The following is a 24,422-nucleotide window of genomic DNA, read 5'->3' on the forward strand; positions in this document are numbered from 1 at the left end:
CAACAATAATCTAGTCCCACTGCCTGACCACTTCAGGGCTGACCAAAAGTGAAAACGTTATTAAGGGCATTGCCCAAATGTCTCTTAAACACTGACAGCCTTGGGGCACTGACCACCTCTCTAGGAAGCCTGTTCCAGCATGTGACCACCCTCTTGGTAAAGAAATGCTTCCTGACGTCCAGTCTAAACCTCCCCTGGTGCAGTTTGAACCCATTCCCACGCATCCTGCCACTGATCCCAGGGAGAAAAGCTCAGCGCTCCCTCTCCACATCCCCTCCTCAGGAAGTTGTGGAGAGCAATGAGGTCACTCTCAGCCTCCTTTTCTCCAAACTAGACAAGCCCAAAGTCCTCAGCTGCTCCGCACAGGACATTCCTTCCAGCCCTCTCACCACCTTTGTTGCCCTCCTCTGGATGTATTCAAGTCCCTTCACATCCTTCTTAAATGGTGGGGCCCAGAACTGCACACAGCGCTCCAGGGGAGGTGGCACCAACGCTGAATACAGTGGGACAGTCCCCTCTTTTGACGGCTGGGTATACTGTGTTTGATTAGTTCAGTACAGACATACCCGAATTAGCCCTGCAGTTGCTTTAAAGACAGTGTGGTACTGCAGAGCTCGGTATTAGACTAACCACAGCTTAGTATTTACCCAGCTGAGCAGTTTTGCAATGTGTCTACTCATTAAGAGTAGCTACCTTGAACTGACTTCAGGTTTGTGTATAGGACATTTTGTAGATATAACCTTGCTCTCAGAGAGATAAGGACAGCTCTAAGCATGCGCCTGCTCTACCACATGCTGCTTCTATATTCATAATTTCTGTTCTTTGTCAAAACTGAAACGACGTAGGGCCACGTACGACTGGTACAATTAGTCAGCCTCATCAACCCTTGTGAGAAAAATAAAAACAAAAGTTGTGGGTATGACTCACTGCTTTCAAATTAAGTACTTAACTTTTTCCTGATTTTTAAGGATCTAATGCCAATGTTTCCTATTTGGCCTGGAAAGCTTTCCAGAGAGAGATCACATGCACACAGAAATGTCTACCTCTCCTCACTGAATATGTGGTAAATACGATAATTTATTTAAGAAAATGTCTCCATAAGGCATTTAAAATGTAGATATTAGTCAGGTGTTTATGATTGGTGAAATGATCCCAGGCCAGGAAACAATATGATGCTACTGGAGTCTGCACGTGAAGTTCTTTGCAAATATTTTTGCAGTATCACAACTGTGAATATCAGAATTTCAGACTAGAGATAAGGAAGAAATGTTTTACACTGAGGGTGGTGAAGCACTGGCACAGGTTGCCCAGAGAGGTGGTAGATGCCCCATCCCTGGAAACATTCAAGGTCAGGTTGGACGGGGCTCTGAGCAACCTGGTCTAGTTGAAGATGTCCCTGCTCATTGCAGGGGCGTTGGACTAGATGACCTTTAAAGGTCCCTTCCAGCACAAACCGTTCTATGATGCTATGGTAATACTTGGTACAAAATATTTACACTCAAAGTCGGAAAAATGCTTCCTCCAACGCATGAGGATTTTGTAGCCTTCCTGCATGTTGACTCCTTTATTTACAGCTCAGACACACACAGACATTCAACACCACAGCAATTTGTATTTCTTGGGCTTAATGCTTCAAATTGTGTGCTGCATATTATGCACTGCCAAGCATCCACATCAGGCAGTAACTAACACATGAATATTATGAATTTCTGTCTTGCTCATCCCATATCATTGCCGCATTTCACACTTTGGACATTGAACAAGGCCTGAATATATGTATGTAAACAGGAGATTTTGTAAGCTGGATGGCTTAGACCCCCTACCTCCCCCCACCAAAGCATTTAGAGTTCTTCTTGCTAACCTAAAATAGCTGATGTTTGATTGGAAAGATTTAAATAGGGTTTTTTTTGCCCTTTCTTAGCCAGCATTTTCGATTTCACTAACTTTAAATAAATTTATTATAAAATTGAAACAATTTTTGAAGTGAAGTGTTCAGCAAATGGAAAAAATCACACTGTTCTTTTTTAGAAAATATTGAAAAAAACCATTTTTACTATTGTGCCTGATTTTGTTTGGTATGGTATTTAATATTTGACAGCTTTGGCCTAAATCACAAAATGCTTCTGATTGACCTTGATTGGAGCTTTTACACATTTTTACATCATTCATCAAACAATTTTCATGTGGTAGAAATCTTTGTTTAAAACAGCACATCATCACGAAACTGCAAACTGTCCTAATATAGTTACAAAATAAAAGAGAATAGAAGATTCAAGAACAGTATTATAACTTTTTAAATGTATAAATATTCCATTTTTCAAACCTGAATGTTCTTTTCTGTTTAATTGACAATCAAATCATTGTTTAAAACCAAAGCAAAGGAAAATAAATGAAATTTTGTGCCTTTACTTCAAAGACATGAGTAAAATTGCCTCAATTGCATAATACCTATAATCAACAAGGCATGAGTCTCTCCCCACTGCTATAAACAGATAGCGTGTGAGAAAGTACATGTTATGGCTTTTCCTCTTTCTATCTTCAGCTATGTGCATCAAGAACAGATACAGCTATTTTTACTGAAACAGGTTAAGAATTTGAGAAAATGATATACTGGGAAACCCTCCTAAATTAGAATATTTCTGTTGATGCCTGCACCATATTTGTAGCTAGAACATACAGTATTTAAAGCCCATGCAGACCATGTCCTCATCTCCAGGGGTAAAGTCATACTGTCACTTCTTAACATGGTGAAATGAACTGAATGTAATCAAACTTCACTTACATTTTGAAAGGCCCAGCAGGATCTTAGGCACAGGCTCTACAATGCTTTAATAACGAATTCTGTTGAATTCAGCAGCTAAATTAAGGGCTGTAAGATGTACAAGCTCTTCTAGGAAAATGGATCATAACTCAGTCAGAAGTGGCATCAGTTACAATAGAGACGATTAGAAATGCACACAGAATACAGATTAAGATTTGGTCTCTTACACCCTAACTTCAGAGGAATGCATCCCTAAGGCCCCGCTTTCTGTTCCACTTCCTCATAACAGGACTCATAATTCTTTGTTTCACAGGCTTCTTCAACAGGCATGAGAATTTTTCAGCAGGGAGCAGTTTTGTTTGGGATTCATATTTATATATATTTTTACATCTATCTGTCTGTCTGTCTGTCTATCTATCTATCTATCTATCTATCTATCTATCTATCTCTATATCTATATATAAATAAATATCTCTATCTCTATCTCTATCTCTGTCTCTATCTCTGTCTCTATCTCTATCTCTATCTCTATATCTCTATCTCTCTCTATCTCTATCTCTCTATCTCTCTATCTATCTAATGACCAGTTCCATTTGTAAGAACAATTATCTTCTGATTGATTGTTTCCAGTTTCCATGTCAAACTTCCAGCCTTCATGACTGGCTGGAGGGAACTTTGTCATATGGACTTGTATAAGGCTTGGCGCTCTCGGGGTAGATCTCCTGAATTCCTTGTTTCCCACACAAGTCAATTATCAACGTTGTACAGGACCCTGTGTGAGCTCCATCTCCTGAACGAGCTGTACCAGAATGTGATAAATGAACAAAATAGCTCAGCTGAATGTATTTAGGCATAAAGGCAGCAGGGTACTGAAAGTAATGGCTGTCAAACTGAGATTTAAAATAGACTAGAAAAGCAAAACAAAACATGGATACACACTTGCTCTTTTCCTACCCAATCCAATAAATTCTGGTCAAATCGTCACAAATAAAACCACTCACTTCATGCAAGATAATGGCTTGGCTGAATACACAGATTCAACAACAGAAAACATGGAAAAAACTGGTAAATCTGTGGCTTTCTCTGTGACTACTATGAAATCTTTGTAGAAAAGTTCTTAGTCCTACCCCAGGGTTGGCTGAAGGTAAATGTTCAGCTGCCACAACTGTGCTGCAAAAGAGTAAAATCTCTTCTCATTCTGCTCTCATTATGTTATGACCACAGATTAGCCATGGTCTGAACTCTGGCTCAGCCAGAAGAAACTGCGCCAGAACAGTAGCTAAAACGATAGTGTGGTTTATGGAAAGAATCAGGAATGCAGACGTGCCATCTCTTCTGCTTACATTTGTTTGTGGGTCACCAGCCTGCAGTTTTCCATTTAGCGTAGTCTCAATGCGGTACTGTAACTGCACCTTACTGGAAGTTTCATGGAGATGGAATCCAAAACAAAAAAAAAACGTAAAATTTAGAGGTGTCAGAAGGCTAATTCCTTTGGAGATTAAGTTCCCTTGGGGGTTTTTGCTTAAAAGTCCCTCTAATAAAATTTAACTTTAAAGGGAGGTTGAGTGTGGAAGAGTAAGGAACTGAAGTTTATGGCTGGGGTGTAACAAAATAGGTTATCATCACCTTGGGGAAAGTCCTCCTGCCACCAGAGCTCTAGTACTTCTGCAGAAATAATGGTGGAGCAGTACACAGGTTGTACATGATCCAAAAAAATCAAGCTAACTAAACAGAAAATGGAAAAAGGGGATATATTTTTGCTGAACAAAAGGAAGTATTTCTGGTTGTGGTAATTTTAGAAGGTTTATGTAGAATTATCAGTTATCCAAACTTACGATATCTATCAAACCTAGAGCAAACTTAACCTTACAGAAGAAATACATGTTCCAATATGCAAATCCATGGCAGAAGAAACCTTATGCAACAGCATATATCTTCACATAATCCACTCTCAAAGCATACACAAGGGGTCATTGCTAGAGTATAATAGAGAAAGATTGAAATGGAAATGTAAACAGGGGAATTAACTACATTTAAAATTGGAATTTTAAGTTATGAAGAGCTAGAGTGTTTTTTACTGTAGCTCAAATTTGTACATTGAAAGTGAATGCACTATGAATTAGGTTCTGCTCCTGAACACACCAAGCTCAACAAATGTTGGGCAATTTACTTTAATAAGCACGGGTTGATTTCTCTGGTACCAGGAACTCCTGATTCGTTCCAACTGTGCAGCAAAATGAAAAACATTTGCCGTCAGTGGATGATATTTTAAATAGGTACAGTCTACTACTAATAAGTTGTCAGACATCGCATATACGGAGAGTGGGATGCAGTAAGCGGAGACAACAACCAGGTCACTTCCCCATCAGTCTGCTTGCTAGTCTGACTCAACTTTTGCTCTAGGTACAACCCGTCCACGAAGGGCCACCAATAATGCTCTGGAACAACTTTTGGGGGTAAAGAAGATAATTTCTTTCATATCAGTAATAAATAAAATCCCTTTGCATAAAGTACTCAACAGAAACAAAGCGAAGTTTAGTAACTCCAAGATGCTATATCGCAGTGAAAACTGAAGGGAAATACTATATAAGAGAATATTTTGCCCACGGTAAGTCTAAATAGTTTAATAGTTCTTGATAAATACGGGTGTTTTGCTGAGGAACATGAAAGAGGAATGTGTTTTCACCTCTGCATTGAAGACTAATTTGGTGACTGCTACTTTGGGCAATAATATGTAGGCATCCCCACAGAACAGATGGGGGGTGTGCACAGTGTTTTGGGGAGTGCCAGAAGGATTTTTTAGCAAGTTTGCAATGTAATCAAGGAACAAAAAAACCCCCAAAACACAATCCTGGAGTTTGGTAACACTGAATAAGGAGACAATGGCTCTTCTTGTTCAGGTTGTTCTCCTTCAGAACAAACTTCTCCCTTTTTTTGTCAAGTGAGATTGATATAGTTAAAAGAATGAAAGCCTTGCAGAAGCAGAGCTTTTCCACAGCATCGAAGTCCAATGGCTATGTGGTTTCCCACATTCTCTGTGCTACTGAGCGTCCACAGAACAGAAATCGATGTGGCTCACTGATGTGGTGTCCGTAAGGATACACACAAAAATGAAGTAAATAAAGCTTCGGACTGTGGGAAAAACAATCATGCAGCATTATTCAGTACTGTTGCCCATGAGACAGTACAGGGATGAGTGAGGATGTGGACACGTGCCATATAAAGGGATGCATGTAACATATAAAGGAAAGCAGAGCCTGAGGTCACAGTATCTGCAAATGAAAGGCAGTTAATGTAACAAACCCATTTCCAATTATCTCTTATTTGCTTATATAGTTGTAACTCAAATTGAAATTGAACTGAAATTACATTTTCAAGTGAGTATGTATAAAATTAATAACGAATAATGCTTTTATCTGTTACGGCCATTGCTGTAGGTGTTCAACATTGGCTAACATTATGTGGTAGGGCATATGAGGAAATACGGAAGCACAAATGCGGTCCCGCAGGCAAACAGCATGCGCAATAAGCAAACAACACAAAAGGTCTTCCATGACCTTCTCAGAGCAAACAAATTCTAGAGTACGGATGAAAATCTCCAACATCCTCCCTCTCCTGCACATATATTCGCAATTTCCAGTCTGAAGTCCTATTCGAAGTTAATATCTCTCTAAAAGCAAACCCACTGCTCGCCATCATGCAGCACAATAAAGCCACCAGGCAGTGGTGAGGGGATGTCCTGGCTGAGACACAGTCCCTCCAAAGCTGCAGCTTCCCACCAGAGATGGGTGCTCAGAACCAGCACAAGCGAAGTATAATCCGGTGTCCCCAAACCGGGTGCCAAGCTGACGCTCACCTTCCCAAACTCTAAGAGGAAAATACACAGAGGGTCTGGGGAATAAGACTGTTAGGTGTGAACCCAGGTTAAAAATTGCAACTTTACGATTACCTTCATGGAAAAGTCATGCTAGGGGACGTCTTGATGGTCCTGGCTAAATCTGCCAATTTACCTCCCTTGTTTTAATATTTGCTCATTTCCTACAAAAAGAAGATGTGCAGAGAGGCCACTTCAACAGCACCGGAGTGAGTACTTGCCCGGGACAGCCATGCTTTGGTCTGGCCGGGGCCAAGGCAGGGTCCAAGCCTCTGAGCGCCGGAGCCAGGCGGAGGCGGCCGGGGGAGTGAGCCCTGCAGCGGGCAGGATGCTGCAGCGAGGGCATCGCTGTGTCAGGTGGCAGCAAACATCTGCATGGCGGCATTAGGAAAGCAAACAACCAATGTGAAAAGAATATGGAGAGTGCTTTTGCAGAGGAAAGTTACAGCACAGCTAACATCTGCAGTGGAAGTGGACAAAGGGAGCAAGAGCTGGGAGCACAAGATAAAGAAGGACAAAGCTACAGGACAAAAAAAGGGTGAGAAAAGAAAACAACATGTTTGGAAAGAACAACACAGGAGGACACATAAGTGTGTGTGAGAGGAAGCCAGAAAAGGGTAGCAAAAGACCTGAGGTAAAGGCAGAAGAAACGTAATATTGACAAACTGTAAATGAAGCGTGAGAGCTGATGCAAACCTGCAATCACGCTGTCACTCAGTTTAAGTAGTGAAGATGACAATTTCTTGGTCCGGCACACACATATTCTGATAGCGTAGAGAAGAAATGGCATGTATCTGGGATCACCCAAAAGAGACACTAGAGTAAGACCCCGAGGAGAAAGCAGGTGGCTGTACAAAGAAACAAGCAAGCAATGATGCAGTGAACCTCTGTTTAAGGACACCTGCAGAATAATGACAGCACAACAGAAAACTGAGGTCTTCCTCACAAATCTAACAAGGTTTCAATGGTTACGTATGCTATAATCAGCCCCAAAAGCAGGGCCATGAATTTGCCAGGTTTCATTAGACTGGCACAACTGTGTATTGTCAATTACCAAAGACACTATGTCCCAAACTCTATATTTCATCATCGAAGCAGTGCTGGTTATGCACAAATGCATCCTGATGTTTTGTGTTATTTATTCCCCCTCCACACCCTCGTTACATTTGAATGAAGTAACTCATGAAGATACTGGCCCTCAGTCTGGCTGTTTTTGACATTCAGTCCTTTTAATTCATGCTGCTTTTGGGAGACCAGAGTCAAGCTGTAAATTCTTGTACTTTCCGTTGTTGAACTTTCAAGCTATTTCTGTCTCCTGCAGATTTTATCCAATCTTCAAAATAATGACTGCCTAATTTATGTGCAATAAAACTTGCATACATGAGAGAAAAATCCTACCTCATACTCTACAGAGATTTTCATGGGGTACAAATCATCAATCTCCATTTGAAATTCGAAGTAGTAGAATTTGGTGTGTTTTTTAGTCAAGGTAAGTAAGTAAAAGGAGAAATGCCAGTTCTATCCACAGAACAACTATCTGAATGTCTTTGAAGGAAACTCCCAAAAGTCAGCAGCAATCTTGTTTTTCAGTCGGAGGGAAGTTCCCTGTTACAATCACCATATATCAATATAAAAACTAAGGAGACCAAAAACATCCAGAGGCTGTTACTAGGAGGCTTATTTGCTACCTTACCCACCAGGAGTGAAACTCCAAGGGACATGACTGACCTGTCATTTAGAGATTCCTCTGAGAAGCCCTGCTACAAGATCCACCTGACACAACAAGGGCACATGCAGAGAACAAAAGTTGAGCCCTCAAAGCAATGTGAGGACTTACTTCCTGTACACTTATCACTGACAGTGACGACTGAAAATTTATGTGTGGCTCTGAATACCTGGGGACTGAAAGTCATGGTGATTCTTCACAATTCTTCATGATGAGAACCACCCAATTTCATCTTTACAGAGACTGTGAAGTATACTGGGGCTTATACAGTATTTTCACTCTTTTTGCACCTCTAGACCATAATATCTTTTCTTGGTTCCCAAAGAAGACTGAATTTATTTGAGTATTTTAGAACAGTCTGGCATGCAGTATTTCTCCTGTGCTTTTTAGAGTGTCTGTTTTATTACTGTAGCCAGGATGTTTACTTGTTCAGTAATTCGGAGCTTTATTATTGCAATGAATCACGAACTATGTGTTACCAGCTTCAAAGAAGATGCAGTGAAATTTTAAAAACAAACTAGAGAAGAATAAAAGTATTGTTTGCCACTCTATTTATCTTCAAACTTAGCAAGAATATGAGTCTTTGCAGTTTTCCAGTGTAATGTAAGAACATCCTTTCTAGTGGGTTTCAAAAGGAAAATGACTGTGACAACAGTTCCCTCCCCTGCTTAAGAAGAGTTCTTGTAGACTTACCAGGATTGTCCTTTTAATACTGTCTATAAAGCAACAATCTCCACTCTTCATTGTCAGAAATGAAGCCAATATTGTGATCAATCATGTATAAATCTTGCTGATTTACAAACTAGTTTTCTTTGAAAAAATCAACCGACCAACCAGAATATCAAGCAATTCTCAAGGCCATGACTAGACGTACCAGCTCTGGATCCCAGCTGCACTCTTGCGCTCGAAAGGAAATGTATGTGACACTTTTAAAGTTACAAACAGGCAGTATCTGATGTTCTTCCCAAAATGGGAAAGTTGCTGAGCTGGATACATTTTTAACTTACTCCGAAATTCAGGATGATGTAAATACCAAATGAGAGAGAAATCATGCCAATGATATTAGGCTGATGGAATTAAGTTAGCAGTGGAAAAACAACACCCTCCCCACCCCCCCGAAATAACGGCGATTCAGCGCTAGGATGAACAACGTGCTAGAGAACAATCAAACGGGGAGCACTCATGACTCAGAAGGGAGTTGAGCTTAACAGAATAATACATATTTTCCCTCAGCTTTTATTGCTGTGATCTGGCTATGAGCCTAAAAGAATTTTCTGATCATCTGTACGGCACTGAGTGGCCTGAAGTAAGCCTCCAGACTCAGCCTTATTTTACTATTGCAGAGGAGATTTGGACAAAACAATCATATTCAAAAGCACAATGGACAGATTTATAAAGGAAATTTATTTTTCTTTTTTTTTTCTGATAGACTGCCAAAAGTGATTTAAGTTTTATGTATCCTCTACTGGACTTGACTTTCTCTCACACCCGTCCCCTCTTTGTGAAAACCCAGTGCTGTCACTCCTGGGCTTCAGAGATTAGTAAGGAAAGAGTCACAGACAGAGCTGGTGGGGAAGTTCCCCTCAATACTTGAAATACAGGCTCCAGAGGTATATTTGAAGTTTGATAACTATTAAAAAATGGGCCTTTCTCAACTGGCTTGTTTCCCATCTTCCTCCAATGTCTTCTCCTACACTAGTCTTTTCAAATAACCAGGGAAGGAGTTTAGAGGTAATTCCTGCTTTTTTTTCATTTGAAAACACAGACATTTCCTGACTGGGCAAAACAAACAAGAAACATTCAAGCTAACTGAAGACCAATCTAGGTCTCCAGAATTACTGTTATATTAGTCTTTAGCATGCCTAAGAAGACTCCACTTCTGACAAAAGCACAGGCTCTAAGGATATTATGACAAGGAGGGGCTCATTCACCTGAATGACATTCATGCAGAAACAATACAGTTTTCATGGTTTATTTAGACTAACAGAAGATTAATAGGCACTGTCAATAAAGGTACCCCTAACAATTCTTTAAAACAATCAAAGAAACATAGATCAGTCAAAAAATGCTCTTACATTACATCTATAATAGTACTTGCTTCTCCTCTAGGAGCTTTCCAATATGCTGACTTAAAGTCAGCAGGTTCTGGACATTCAACACACAATACAGTAAGAGATTTGTACGTGCCCTCATTCAAACTATCATTCAAACAATCACACATAATATCCCTAAAATTATCGTAACATATGCATTTCTCTGCTTTTTGCAGTGGGAAAACAGGGGAAGAAGAGAGGTTCGTTATGTGAACCCCAACTGAGCTTAGAATGTGGGAAGGAAGAACAGTTGCCAAAGCCAAAATGATTACTCACAAAATCCTGGCAATGACAACTTGCTTTACTGTGTCAGACGCAGCATTGCCGGTCAGTCAGGAAACTCCATTTACATTCAGGTTTCTAAAGGCGGGTATTAATCACTGATATCTGTGCTATAGATTGACACTAGGTATCCCCAGGAGATACACCTTTCCTGCTGTGGGGACCCTGTAGCTTTGGAAAGCCTGAAGGCAGACGCTGCAGAACTCATCTCCCGCAGCGACTGTGCGTCACCTCGCTCCTGGCCCAACTTTCCTTGCTCTCTTCATTTTTCTCTCAGTATCCCTCTGCTATTCTGTAACTGTCAACAAATGCACCATTTAAGCCAGCAGTCGTTCTGTTGATTTTGCTCCAATGCCTTAGTAAGAGAAAATAGAGCTTACAACAGCCCACAGATCACTCGCATGCGTTTAGCCAGATTTCTGTATCTTGCCTACGGTCTCAGCAGCTGTGATTCCACCTCCACCACTGCACAGTAAAAGAAAAGGGTTTGCTACTCGGACGGGTCTCAAGAATAAAGTTATAATCACACGATCTCCTCAGCAACAACTGCAAGCTGTAATTATACAAAATGACCAAAACTACATTTTTGGCACACTGAGGCACATGGGATTAAGTGATTGATTCACCCCCTCTACAGGTGAGCAGAAAAACATGATGAGTGCAAGAGGGTTAGTCTTGTCTTTAAAACAATAAACAGAAATAGCTATGAGGGTAATTCATGTGAGAATATCCCTGACTGATGATATTAATTCTACTTCAGGAAATTATTCTGCTTTGGTGAAAAATTCCTCTCCAATTTGTGCTGGTTTTACTAGTGTATGAATCAACAACAGGAAGTAAAACGGATTTACACAAGTGTAATAGAGAGACAAAACCAAGATCCAGTTTAGTTCTGGGGAGAAAATTATTCTATAATTTCCTACTACATTTAGTGATGGCAGTCTGTCCTGGTTCCGGCAGGGATAGGGTTAATTTTTCCTGGTATTCCATGCCATGTGAGCCATGTCCACCCCGAGCTGCTGGGGCAGGGGGCAGGAAGTCGCCGCTTGGAGCGAGCTGGGGCGTCCCGGGTCCGGTCGGGGAGCAGCGGTTCCGTGATCGTGTTCGTATATTCCTCTGTCCGTGTTGTTGTTGTTTGCTTGTCCCCTTTGCTGTCCTGTTAAACTGCCTTTGTCTCAACCCAAGAGTCTTGCCTTTTTCTTCTGATTCTTCCCGTATCGGGAAGGCCCAAGCGAGCAGCATGTCGTTCTTTGTTGCCGTCTGAGGCCAAACCACGACAGTCTTGTTTCACATCCCATGTGGTTTACCAATTCTGCTCAGGATATTTAAACTTCTCTAAGAAATTGCCTCAGAATGTGTCTTTAAGAAGTCTCATAGATGCTATCACGATGCCACATAGTCACAGGTCTTTCGCATTAGTCCTGGTAGATCCAAATGCAGAGGAGCCTCAATAAAGAAGGATGTTTATTTTCTTTTTTAACAGGAAGACTTTGATAGCAATGTTTTCCAAATTTTTAAAGGGTAGAATTTAAGTAATCTACAATAAGTGTACATTCATTCTTATCATACCATTTCTGAAGGATCTTTGAATTTTCCTGCATTTTTGAAATCCAGGTTTTCACCATCATACTAAGTGTGGAGTTTCCCATGGTACAAACTGTTAGATCCTAATCCCTAGGGACACATATCAAATGTAATTTTTTTTTATTTCTCACAGAAGTCCGAGACTTTCTCAGCATTAATATATAAAAACGGTTTGTGAGATTTTGCTAGTTGTGAATTATTTTTTTAAAATAAAGTATGCTGTCTTACATAAATTCTGTCAAATTTTAAATGTTATGGATAGTATTTTTCTTAGTCATGTAAATTAAGAAGTGTCTAAGGATGTATTGATATAATTTAAGAAAATAGAGACTGAATGGTAAAACTAGAATTAGAAAATATTAGTGCAAAAAGTAAATGCAAACACCTGATTTACAGCAGCTAATGTGCAATGTCGATATGTGAAAAAAAAAATGAAAGGAAAACTAACCATCTTTGGCTCGTTGTCAGTAGTGTATTTAAATAAAACAAAATCTGAATTACGTTTGATCAGATTTTAACAAAGAAGTAATATCTGAAGAGGGAAAAACTAACATTTATGATGACGAACGTAGCATATCTCCCACAGTATACTATGTTTCTTGATTGCAATTCTAATTGGGTTCAGAAAGTCTTAATTATTCCCATTCTTTTGCTGTACAGACAGCTGCTTTTGTTATAGCAACAAGAGTGACTTTGTGAAATGTCACCCTTTTACTTAGATCCAATTCTTGATTATACACTAAATCATACTGTCTCAGTTTATTTAAGCAACTGCTAAATCTTGATAGCCCTGCAGGGCCAGTGCAATTTTGGAAAGGTGAGATGAATTATACATTACAGACTGTGCTTCAACAGAACTTGACAGAGACGGCTGCAGAATCTTTACCTCGAGATTTATAGCGCTGAACCCCTCATCTAACTTTTAAATATCCCTGTATTTCCAGTCACTTCAGATGTTACGTTGAGCTACAAGAAGCGCAGAATAAGTAAGTAGGTGGAAAAAAGGGAAAAAAAGCTATGCAGAAGGAAGACAAAAAACCAAAGCCATGAACTATAAATCCTAATGACACCTATACTTGTAAGCTGCTTCTTTTCAAATGCATGCTGTAGAAAGTATCTGCTAAGCAGATACTAAAAAGGAACCTAAACTTTGTGACTCTCTGTATCCCAAAGAGCTGTATTTGCAAGGAGAGGTTTCCGTTCGCCTGGGAAAGGAGATGGGACAGGTGAGAGCTGCCCGTCCCCGCAGGAGAAGGGTGTTTGATGTCCCCCCACTTTGGATGGACACTGCAGCTCTGCGCAGCGGTGGCTGCTGTCTCGCCCCACGCGCAACCGCAGAGCTGCCGAGCCAGCCAGAAACGGCAGCTCGGTGCCAAGCTGATCTCAAGGGTAGGAGATTCCAAGCCGTTTCCAAGTCCGGAGAGCCAGAGACAGCCGCACACCCAACTCGACGGCGTGAGGGAGGCCTTACTTGGTGAAACGAACGCTTGGCTGAGTGCTTGACTGACTGTCAGAGAGGCCAGAAGCTATAGCAGGAGGTTGGCTAAATAATTCTACATAAGAAGATAAGAAGGCAAGATTTCAGTGACACACACCTGCCTATGAATAGAAAGCCCATGCGCAAGTATACACTGTGGTTATTCAACTGAAATAAGTGACACCGTTGTCCCAAATCTGGCTTCTTCAGCCGGTGTGCAACAAACCGATCCACACACAGAGTGGAGATACTTATTTACTGGATGTCTGCGCAGAGATGGTTGCTAGGTGGTAACTCCACAAAGCTAGCACACCTTTTGAGAAAGAAGCAGGTCTTACATACCAAGTAATAACAAAGAAGAAACAGTGAATGATGAGTCAGTCATTCATCACTCCTAACTTTACATACAAAAGCAGAAATTTACCATTCTCTATTCGAGACTCCTACTGTCTTTGACAGCAGTTTGGCGCTATGAAGGTTTGATGACCTGGGGACAACCTCCCACCCCTGGGGCTCTCACAGTCCCTCATTCATCAACTATAAAAGCCTACCTGGTTGTGACACCTAGAGTTTTTGTGACTATTAACCATTTTTTTTCACCACCATCACCAGTTCTGTATTACAGCCACGGGCAGTATTTATTCTGGGTTTCCAAAAAGTCAGAAAGTAAAACTTGCACAAATTGGTGTTTGCCTTCAGAACCAGCCTAGGTTCACACACAAACTATCAGTAAGAGACAAAAAAACCCTCATCTGAAAGAAACGCTGGTTCTTTCAGAAGATTCAATCTTTGCTATTCCAGGTAGCTACAAAACTATCTTTTCATGAAAACAGATAAAAAGAAAGAGGAAAATCCTTCTGTGCAAGGTTAACATTCAAGAAACACAACAGAAAGGCAGAAGCTTCAGCAAAAATGAGATTTCAAAAAGCTCACGACAGAGGAAAAAGGCTAGATGGTAAAAGCAAACAAACAGCCTGTAGAGCACGTTGCAACATTTCAGACCTACCTGCACTTACTGGCATGTCTAAGAAGTGAATTTATCAATAGAAGCCCATAATGTTTGCTCTTCATCATTGATTTTGAGGCCAGAACGATCCTGAACAGTCAGACAGGTTTACATTAACCGTTAATCTTGAACCTTGCAGACTGTGAAAAACATGTCTTTGTTTCCTAAAACACTGCAGTAAAGACTCTACCCAAAGAACAACACTATTTCCACTACAAAGCCCTTCCTCAGCAGACGTTCATTAGCGTTGAATTCTGGTCACAGCGCTGGACTAACCCCAGGAAAGCCGAGCTCAGCACTTCAAGCGTGGATGCTTCTTTGCACTTCTACAGACGAATTCTTCTTCAGCTTGCGATCCGGCTGCCTCTACCAAGGCAAGTTTGCCCCAGGGCCTGGAACGCTGAGTTGGAGTTTTCTGAGCAAAGCCCCTCCTGTGACTTCCAGCACCCTCCTTTTATAGCTGGGCTAGAAGTAACGCTAGAACAGGGAATGCAGTTACGCTTTGGAAAAAATAATTATGCCTAAGGAGGCTACCTTGATTGCTTCCACCTACTCTGAAACACTCAGCACAGCTCCGCATATAAAGATCAATCTCCAGAGGGAATGTGCAAGCTGCAGAGGGGCCATTTAAGGCTCAAGTCAGCATAGAAATCTGTGAAGTTTTGAGTTTATGGCAAGCTTCAGTGTTTCTGTCACCTTGTTTATGTCAGTGACCAGCACAACGATACAGTGAATGACATGAGCCATCATAGTTTGATGGTTACTCCAGAAATAAAATGCAGACGACTTCTGCTATGTGTGCAGAGGATATGGTATTAGGATGAATGATTAGCTACTATGTGTAGATCTAGCGCAGTACAGAGGAAGGCCCAAGACAATAAAAATACAAATAATACAAACTACATTAATTTCAAAATAGGAAAAACTGTTGGTAATTTAAGAAACATGAAAATTTTTCTTTCTCCAGCTGCTCTTAGAGCTGTTTCTTTTGAAAAGGTGAGCAAAACCATGGATCTCAGTTGTCAGCGTCCAGGCAATCACACAGATCTCTTTAACAAATTAATCTTTACTGGAACAACACAGAGCTGAAATAGGTATCAACTTCGCTTACAAAAAGAAATATCTCCAAGTAGATATACCCAGTAGTGGTCCTTTACCTTACAATATCTACGCTCACCCTTCTTCCCCTAGATAGAATAGTAATATGATAAACAAGAGGGACTGCTGCTGAGACAGAGGCCCCACTTGGTGACACAGAAAATTCCTTTTTGTATTTTACAGCTTATCTCTCCGATCCCCTTCTCACTGGCCAGCAAAGACATGCTGCTACGGCTTCAGGAACTGCAGAAAAGAGACGTGCAGACATGCTCTTCCTACGCTTTGTCTTGGTGGAAGTCTCCAGATGTTACAGCAGAAGAGAAGCGACACCAGTTGTGAAAGGAGAGGACAAGACAACCAAGTTGAGAAGGGTCACGATCGTGATGACAGTGCTCAGAAGCTACGTCCCCTGTGGTACAGCACATGTGGCCAGGATCAGCTCTGCAAGGGATTTCTGAGTAGGCACTGCTGGTCTTGGGCAATGCAAACATAAAATTAATGGTGCAATTACAATCCACAGCTCACAAAGCCCTTCTTCACACTTACAGGACCAGCAATGAGCTTTGATACAACTGTCTGATGCAGTTTTATCATTCTGTCAGGTTCCCAAGAACCTCATTTACCTTGCTCAGTTTGGTCCCTTGGTTGCCCATGAAGGGCATCAGAGATTTCCTTAAACATATCAAGATACAGCTAAGAAACCTAAGCAGTAAATCAAATCACGTCCTAAAAGAACATATTTGCATTAACCAGGAGTGATAGATAGTACACAACAGCTACAGGCTGGATAATCTCTTTGTGGTTTGCCTGCTAGTATTAAAGCAAGGGAGCGCAGGGAATCTTCCTGTGCTGTGATTTGTTGTGTCTGATCTCTACAAACAAGCCTGGCATCTCATCTTTAACAATCCCAGCAGAGTGTTGTCAAAACTCCCCCCACTGAATTCTTCCCAGGGTGCTATGGACAGGTGCCTCTAGTATTGCTCCAAAGCCTTCCTTGTTCTGGGTGGGCTCAACCACTTTTCTTCTCCCTGGGCTCCTTGGCATGCTCTCTGGGTGCAAAGACATGGATTCTTGCCTTCTAACTTCAAAGAGCTTAATTGACGCCCCTAAGGAAGGAGCTGAAGTGCTCTGATCTGCCATCTGAAGATACTGATCTGCCATCTGGAGATACTGATCTCTCCTCCTTGACTGCAGCTCAGTCAGCTCCTGCAGTAGGCACAGCTGGCCCTGGCCATGCCACTGGAAGGAGGAGGCACCCGGGCCACTCGTTCTCTCCTGCTCCAAGAGCTTGTAAGACCAGGTGGTACACTGGACCAGAGGAGGGAAGCAGCCTCTGGTCCTCGCAGGGGCGGGTAGGGAGGGAGAAGGAGTATTTTCCAGCCAAATTTGTTTCTCGAACCAGCTTCCCACATGACTGCAAAAAAGCTTGTGCCAGCATGTGCGAGGCAGCAGTGAAGGTTTGGGAACAAGCAGCCAAGCACAGACGAGCCTAATTCCTTTACTGGCAATGAAGGACTTATTTTGGGAAAAAAAAAAACAAAACAAAAAAACCCACCCTTGCTTCCTATGAGGTGCCTAAAGCTCAGCGCCTGTGATTCTGCACAGCTTAAAAATGATGTGGGGGCACATGGTGCGGAGTAAGACGCTGGAGCAGAAATCCAGTCAGTCCCTTGTCTGGGCTTGTTGCGTGACTCCAGCAGCCAGAATGAGCATAAAAGACAAAAGAAATCGGCTTGCATGGTTTGCACTTGCCACAAATGGACTTACAGAGGGTAATTTATATTGATGAAATGAATCTGAAATTTTGGATAATATCTCTGTGTTGACAGTATAACCAGCTCCAGCAATTCTGGCTCCAACAAATCTGAAATATGTGTATATTAAAGATGAATAAGCAAGCCAGTTTACAAAATAACAATAGCATGAAATTTTATACAAGCTTACTACCCAGCTTTGATTTGTCTGACATTTAAAAAACAGAAGGTATTTTTTTCACTCTTTCATTTTTTTTTAATCTTTAACTGTACCTTTTAGTTCTACCAGGAAGAATAAATGGAAATGTCAAATTACCATTAAAAAGATTAATTTCAAAGTATAAATTGTTCTAACAAAATGAGGAACCAAAGAACATGGGAAATACCGATGTCCACCTTCTGGGTTCATTTCTAGATGGTTAAGCTTCAGGTGCGCATCCAAATTAAATCACAGCATTTCAAAGGAGAAAAAAGGAAAATTATGGTAGTCAAGAGACTGCAGTTGTAACTGTAAACCAAAACTCAAAAACTTTAGTAGTTTTTGGGACCTTAGCATAAGACAGAAAAATTGTTGGAAGATGGGAAGAGGAGTGAGAGTAGAGTGGGAAGACAGTGTCCACGTGACAGAACAGAGAGATAAGATGCCAGAAACTTGTTAAAGTAAAACATATATCAGTAGCAGAGTTAACAGTGCCATCTGCTAAGTCTTCCTTAAACATCCCACTACAAAATCTGGTATTCAATAGCTTGAGGCTTTGCTGTAATTTATTCATTTGAGGTGACAATCTCAGTATCAGGTGCCTGTCTTCTATGGAAATCTCCATCCAAAACAGTTCAGCTATTGCTAACGAGGTTAGAGACACTGCTTTACTCATGCTAAGTTCTCTGGTTTTCTTAATTTTGAAAATAGCTTTTCTTGTGGAAATCTGCCCCAACTCCATTATGCACCATGCTGAGGGCTTCACACCGTGCCTAAATTTGCATGGGCCCCTTCCATGGGGCAAAATTTTATCATGAGGCACAGATAGACGTATTAATTATATTAAAGTGACTGCTTACATAATGCTATTGTAGGTCAGTGCAGGTCTTGGTCTGTTGGCTGTTAGGCTTGTGCTGTTATCTGAGCTGGGAAACCAAACCCAGGAGTGATCCTTTTGAGTCCTGAGGGCACAGAACATGGTGGTGCATGTTGGAAATTCCTACGACAGTGGCAAAACGCTGACAGATTAATCTACACCTGGCCCCTCAACATGCCTAGTATGTCTCACCAAACTGTAAATCAAATATGTTTTTACAAGTTTTCTTCTTTTAGAAAGCACTCAGCAAATATTTCGAGCTCAAATCAGGATCCTTTTTCTCATAAAAGTGCCAAGCCCTTTTCAAACCGTGTTAACTGAGGAGCAGATTAAAGTATCAGTTGCTTAAGCATCTAGAGGAGCAGCACTACAAAGAAGGAGTATCTCTAATGCTGCCTTGCAGAAAGTAAGTCAAAGAGCCAATATCCATTATCGCTGCGAAAGCCTGTAAACTTCTTCCAAACAGCTGCCGTCAGGTTTGACAGCAGTGGATTTGCAGGATGGGGCTCTCCAAGCTCCCATCTGCCCTCGCCCATTTGCGCTGTGAGAGTCCTACAACGAGTCAGCTTGCGAGAATTAAACTATCATGGTGCGGAGGGCAGGAGTGTATGTACGCATGCATGGACACACATACACATCTCTTTTTCCCCCATTCAGCGGAGCAGGAAAGGAATATGACTTCCTATCCTAAACCGTTTTCGGACAAGGCTATCAAAAAAACTAAAGAACAGATTTTTTACGATTAAGTAAGTTATGATTAAGATTGGATTTTCCAGCCTGGAAAAGAGGCTGCTTAGTAGGGAGATCCATAGAACTAGAAAGAACAGAAGAGATGACCTGGGATTCATTATTCACCATCTCTTGAAATTAAAAATTAAAAAAAATATAAAAGGAGGGGGGCAGCTAATGCAACTAGCAAGTAGCAGGTTAAAAAGGAACAAAAGGACACATTTCTCCACTCAACTTGTAGTTGAGTTGTTAAAGTCCTTATTACATGGCATTTAGGATCCTAAAATTTTATATATCTCTATATTCGAGAGGACAATTGTCAAGTTTAGAGGAAAAAACATTCAAAGGTAATAAATATCAAGGCACTGCCTCTGGCTCCATCCCATCCCCTCACCCCAAGACACAAATCACTGGAGAAAGGCAGAATATTCAGTGCTTGCTCCGTTCTTCTGCTCTTCTTTGTCCATTTGGCAAGCAACCACTGAAGATACAGGAGACAGAATACAAAGCTAAAGGAATTTTAGGTCTTCCTTGGCACAGCTATTACTGTTTTACAATGCTTTTGAAAAGAGAAGCCTGAAAGGAAGATAGACATAAGTATCAACCAATGGTGCTTTAAAATATTTTTTTTCTCTACAAAATAAATTAGAGTTTATTTGATCAGTCAGCCTGGTTTTGTCATCTCTGGTCAGTAAGTAGGAAACGGCAAGACTCGCTATGTAAGACAAACATGATACAAAATTTCTCTTCTACTTTTAGTCAAAAGATACTGGGCAAGCTCGTGTCAGTTCATAGCTCCCTGCCAAAACCTGCTATTTCATTTTACTGCTGCAGGGAAACCTGAGTTACATATAATGTATATACGGAGAGCTCAGAGTATGGCACAGATACTGTGAAATTCACAGCTTAGAAAGGTGTAAAGTCCTGTCCTCTTCTCTTGAACTCACCCGGTCTCCTGCCTATAAATGACACCTCTCAGGCTGGCTTACAAGTTACTATATAAGCACCAGTCTGGGAGCGTAGCCAAGCACGGGGCGGTCTAAGCTGTATCGCCTGTTTAGTCCATGGGCAAAACAATTTCTTTATTCTTTTCTATAAAAGAAGGCAGAATGTCGCAAGGGAGGATGTACCGAACGGTAAGGAAAGGCAGCTTGATAAAGCCCTTCAACATTTAGCCATTTAGCACCAATAAGACTGATATACCTGATCTTGTGAAAAAAACTCCTATTAATTTATCAGTTACCAGAACGCACACAGCATTCGTGGTGGTTTTTAGCTTGCTCCCCATGCAGCGCTGTGAAAAGCAACAGTGACTTGAAGAACTGAAGGAACAGAGTATTTCCTGAACTTTTGTCATGTGCTTATTCTGCTGCTGAGATTGTACCAGAGACAGACAGAACAAGATTTATTTATTGCAGGTTATGGTCTTTCCCCCCCGCCTCCCTTGTAAATCTCGAGAGGCAGAGCACTATGCGTGAAGATAGGGCAGAAGAGGATGCGTAGCTTTTGGGACCTAGTCACTCATGATATACCACGATCAGCTTGAAAGAAGAAAAGGAGGGCTGAACAAAGGGAAGGGGCCATCGTGGCTTGTCAGCCTGTAAACTGTGAGAAGCGCCAAAAATACCTCTCCTTTGCAAGCTCTGAAGAATCAAATGCGCGGTATTGTTCGTGAGCGATGTGCGATAGCATGGCAGAGCTAATGACACACTAGCAAGAAAATGTGATTAGTGGAATAATCTAATCCAAGTGCACAATTAACTTGCTCACATTTCAGTGGAAACTGAGCACACTTAGTGCTAGGCTCCTGGGAAGGTGAGAGTCCAAGGAAAGGCAACATTGGGATTTTTTAAGTCCAGTTTGCACAAAGGTAATAACAGACATTCACATGATAGGAAGATCAGAGAACAAATCCCCTTTCATGCTGTTTCGAAGCACTGAGGCTCTCAGATTCATCACTCAACCTGGTGACAGAAATCCTTTTGCACTTTCCATTTTTTCCTTTTTTTTTTTTCCCTCATCTCTGCCCCGCCCCCCCCCCCCCCCCCAAGCTCTTTGCTTCCACTGATGAATTGCCTGCCTTTTTACACAAGGTGCTTTCCCTCTACCCTTATTTTCTTTCCTTTTTTTCTTGGATTTCCCACACTTCTTGACTGCAGTTCATTTCCAGCGCTGCCGCGGATGGGAGCGTGCACCACGCTGCTGCTGAGTGCCCAGGAGAGTGGGCTCTGCCCGGCGACAGACCCCGGCGCCATCCTAGGGCACAGCTCTGTTTTCTATTCAGGGCCTAAAATTCCCAGCAAAACTCCTAAAGTGAGAGGGTGGAAACTGGCTGGTTCAGCTCAATCCAGGAAAAAAAAAATAATTATGAAGGGATCTACCTTGGCATCTTGAAGCACTGCAATTAGGGTGCATCCGACAATTGTGCTGCCGGCTCCACAGGGAACACTGAGCTTTTGCTATTGAGACAACTAAACTCAATTACCTAAAAAGTCAGAAAATACATTTTGGCAAACATTTGTGTGAATTCTGTTTTGCAATTTGAAGTCCAAAAGTGCCCATAAGAACTACAGCTCTGCTATGTGAGCGTGGGCATTTATCGAAGCATGTTGAAAGACTGCAACAATAAACACATCAAATGAACATCACAAGTATTACAAATGAAAAGGTATCAAGTCCCTACAATACTGCAAAGCTTCCTCCAAACTGCTGCCACAGAATCCTTGTCATGGTTTCTAAAAGCCTTTTGCATAAAGCAGCTGTTTCAGCATTTAGCCATTTGTTACAGAATTTATAAATGGATTTACTTTTTGTCACAGGCGTCCTGGTGAGAAACCTCTTGTTAACAGAGACAATGGCAATTTCTTCTATGAAAACCATCTTTTAAGTTCACATCAAAGATACACTGAAGAGACATTAACATTTCAACAGCTTTTTAGAAAGCTAGCTTATAAATTAAAAATGTCAGGATCACAGTGACTCCAGAGCAATTTAAGTCCTATCACCCTCACAAAAAAAGGCGCAAATTCATTATGAAGCAAGCAGAGGGTGGGAGTGTCTCTACCATGCGTAGTCATGCTGAACAGGGTGTACCTAGACAATTCTCCCATGGGACCCTTCTGCACACAGTACTGCAGGCCTGCTCAGATTGAAACTGAGAAAAGAAATGTAACGTTCCCTTTTTAACATCTTAAAATGCTAATGTGTTGCTTCTAATGAGAACAAACCAGTGCACTTCTGCTGCATTGCCTAGATGAATCTCAGTCAGCAGCAGATTTATGCTTTCTGCAGCTCTAGCGCACAGTGGAAAAAAGACATATGTACATAGGAAGAAAAATGTAATAACTATGAGCTAACCTTCCTGAATGCCAACTGCAACAACGCTGCCTGGATGGGAAAGACCTAATTGCTGTCGCTCCACATCTGGCTCGGACAGGCGCTTTGCCAGTGAGATTTGCATCTCTTCGGTATGAAGCTGCAGACTGACGAGAGGAAGAAATCCAGTTCTAATTCACGCTGTAGGGCTTATGCAGAGCTTTTCTGTGCTTTTCGTTGTGAGTGTCATGCCTTGTGTCTCAGTATCACAAGCCTGTCATTTGCTTGTGACTTCCTGAACTCATCACGGCATCCAGCCTCCAAGCTCTTGTGCTCAGTCCCACTTTTCCTGTTCAGAGAACCCTCATCTTTTCTTTGCTTGCCACACTGCTCCTCCAACACACAGCAAGCTGCTGTGCAGGTGCCTTCTCTTCCACCCCGTTTAAACCAGTCCAACCTAGCTCCTTGGCTGCATACCCATCACACCTGCTGCCCTGCACCGCAGCATGCCCATGGATGCCAGCTGTCAGCCAAACACGGACCCTGGCCGCTTCTTATCTCATCTGCCCTGAAGTCAGGCAATGCCAGATCAGCTTGAGGGAATATCCGCATGATGTTAACAAGCCAGCTGCCACTAACACAGGTAGAGGCTGTTCAGAGAGCTGGATCCAACTGCACTGCAGGTAAGCTTATTATAAAGGACTATCCAAACAAAATTTCAATGCTTTCAGGAAGCTTCTCCTGGAATATGGAGAGGGTCACTGCAGGAAGGAGTCCCAGAGGCATGCAAGCAGCTAAGTAATGCAGACAGGTTTCTACGGGGCCACTGAGAACTCCTTCAGCTCCCGTCTACACAGCTGCATAAATACAGCCGTTGCCCATATCCCTTTCCCCCAGTTTAGTTCTTGTCCCCACCAAATTTGAACTTATTCCCTCCCCCACGCTGCCTTGGCACCAAGAAGGGGGTCACTGAACGCACACAAGAGAGAGGCTTCCTGCTCTCCTTTCCGGGGCTTGGCCGCGTCCCAGCCCGCAGCAGCTGGCTGTGGCCACCAAGAGAAAGGCCGCTTGGACTTTGCGGCCCTGGGACACAGCGTGCTCAGACATCCTCCGTCGGCAGCACATGCACGCTCGTCAGAACTAAATGCTAGGAGAGCCTAAGCAAACTGTGACGTCAGGGTCTTTGGAGATTTTAGTTACCAAACGCAAGCAAGTTTCTGCTGAGCGCATACACACAAAACTGGGAATTCTTGTGGGAGAACTGAAACCTGAGCACATTTTTCACAAACACAGTAAAAGACAATTCCCCAGTGAGCTACAGGCAACTGGGAACATTTCAGTAGGAAGATTTAGGCATTCATAATGACATAAAATGTTAGCAACGCTGCCTACAGTCATTATACCATTGGTGAGCTTGGAAGAGCAGAGGAGCACACAAAGTGGTGCTTATTTATGATGCATTTATTTATGCGAACAACAGAAAAATTTAGGTTAGGAGGGACCTCTGGGGGTGATCTAGCCGAACCTCGTAGTCAAAGCAAGGCCATCTTCAATGTTAGATCAGGCTGCTGAGGGCCTTGCCCTGTCCTGCTTCGAGTATCACCGGAGATCCTGTGGTCTCTCCAGCAAAACCCGCTCCTCTTGCAG

General features: G+C 42.0%; 1 protein-coding gene across 5 annotated transcripts in view; it reads right to left on the reverse strand.

Annotated features, from left to right (window-relative positions):
- Positions 1-24,422, reverse strand: part of GHR (growth hormone receptor) — a 127,748-nt gene that overhangs the window by 15,531 nt on the left and 87,795 nt on the right. The window contains exon 1 of one of the 5 annotated variants that reach the window (XM_054184637.1): positions 7,332-7,440. The exons of the other annotated variants lie outside the window; for them this stretch is intronic. Coding sequence (XP_054040612.1) covers positions 7,332-7,425 — 94 coding nt within the window. The 5' untranslated portion in view covers positions 7,426-7,440. Of the gene's footprint in view, positions 1-7,331; positions 7,441-24,422 lie in introns of those variants that run through there. 5 annotated transcript variants of the gene reach the window in all.

Source organism: Rissa tridactyla, chromosome Z (genome assembly GCF_028500815.1).
Source record: "Rissa tridactyla isolate bRisTri1 chromosome Z, bRisTri1.patW.cur.20221130, whole genome shotgun sequence".
Lineage (NCBI taxonomy): Eukaryota > Metazoa > Chordata > Aves > Charadriiformes > Laridae > Rissa > Rissa tridactyla.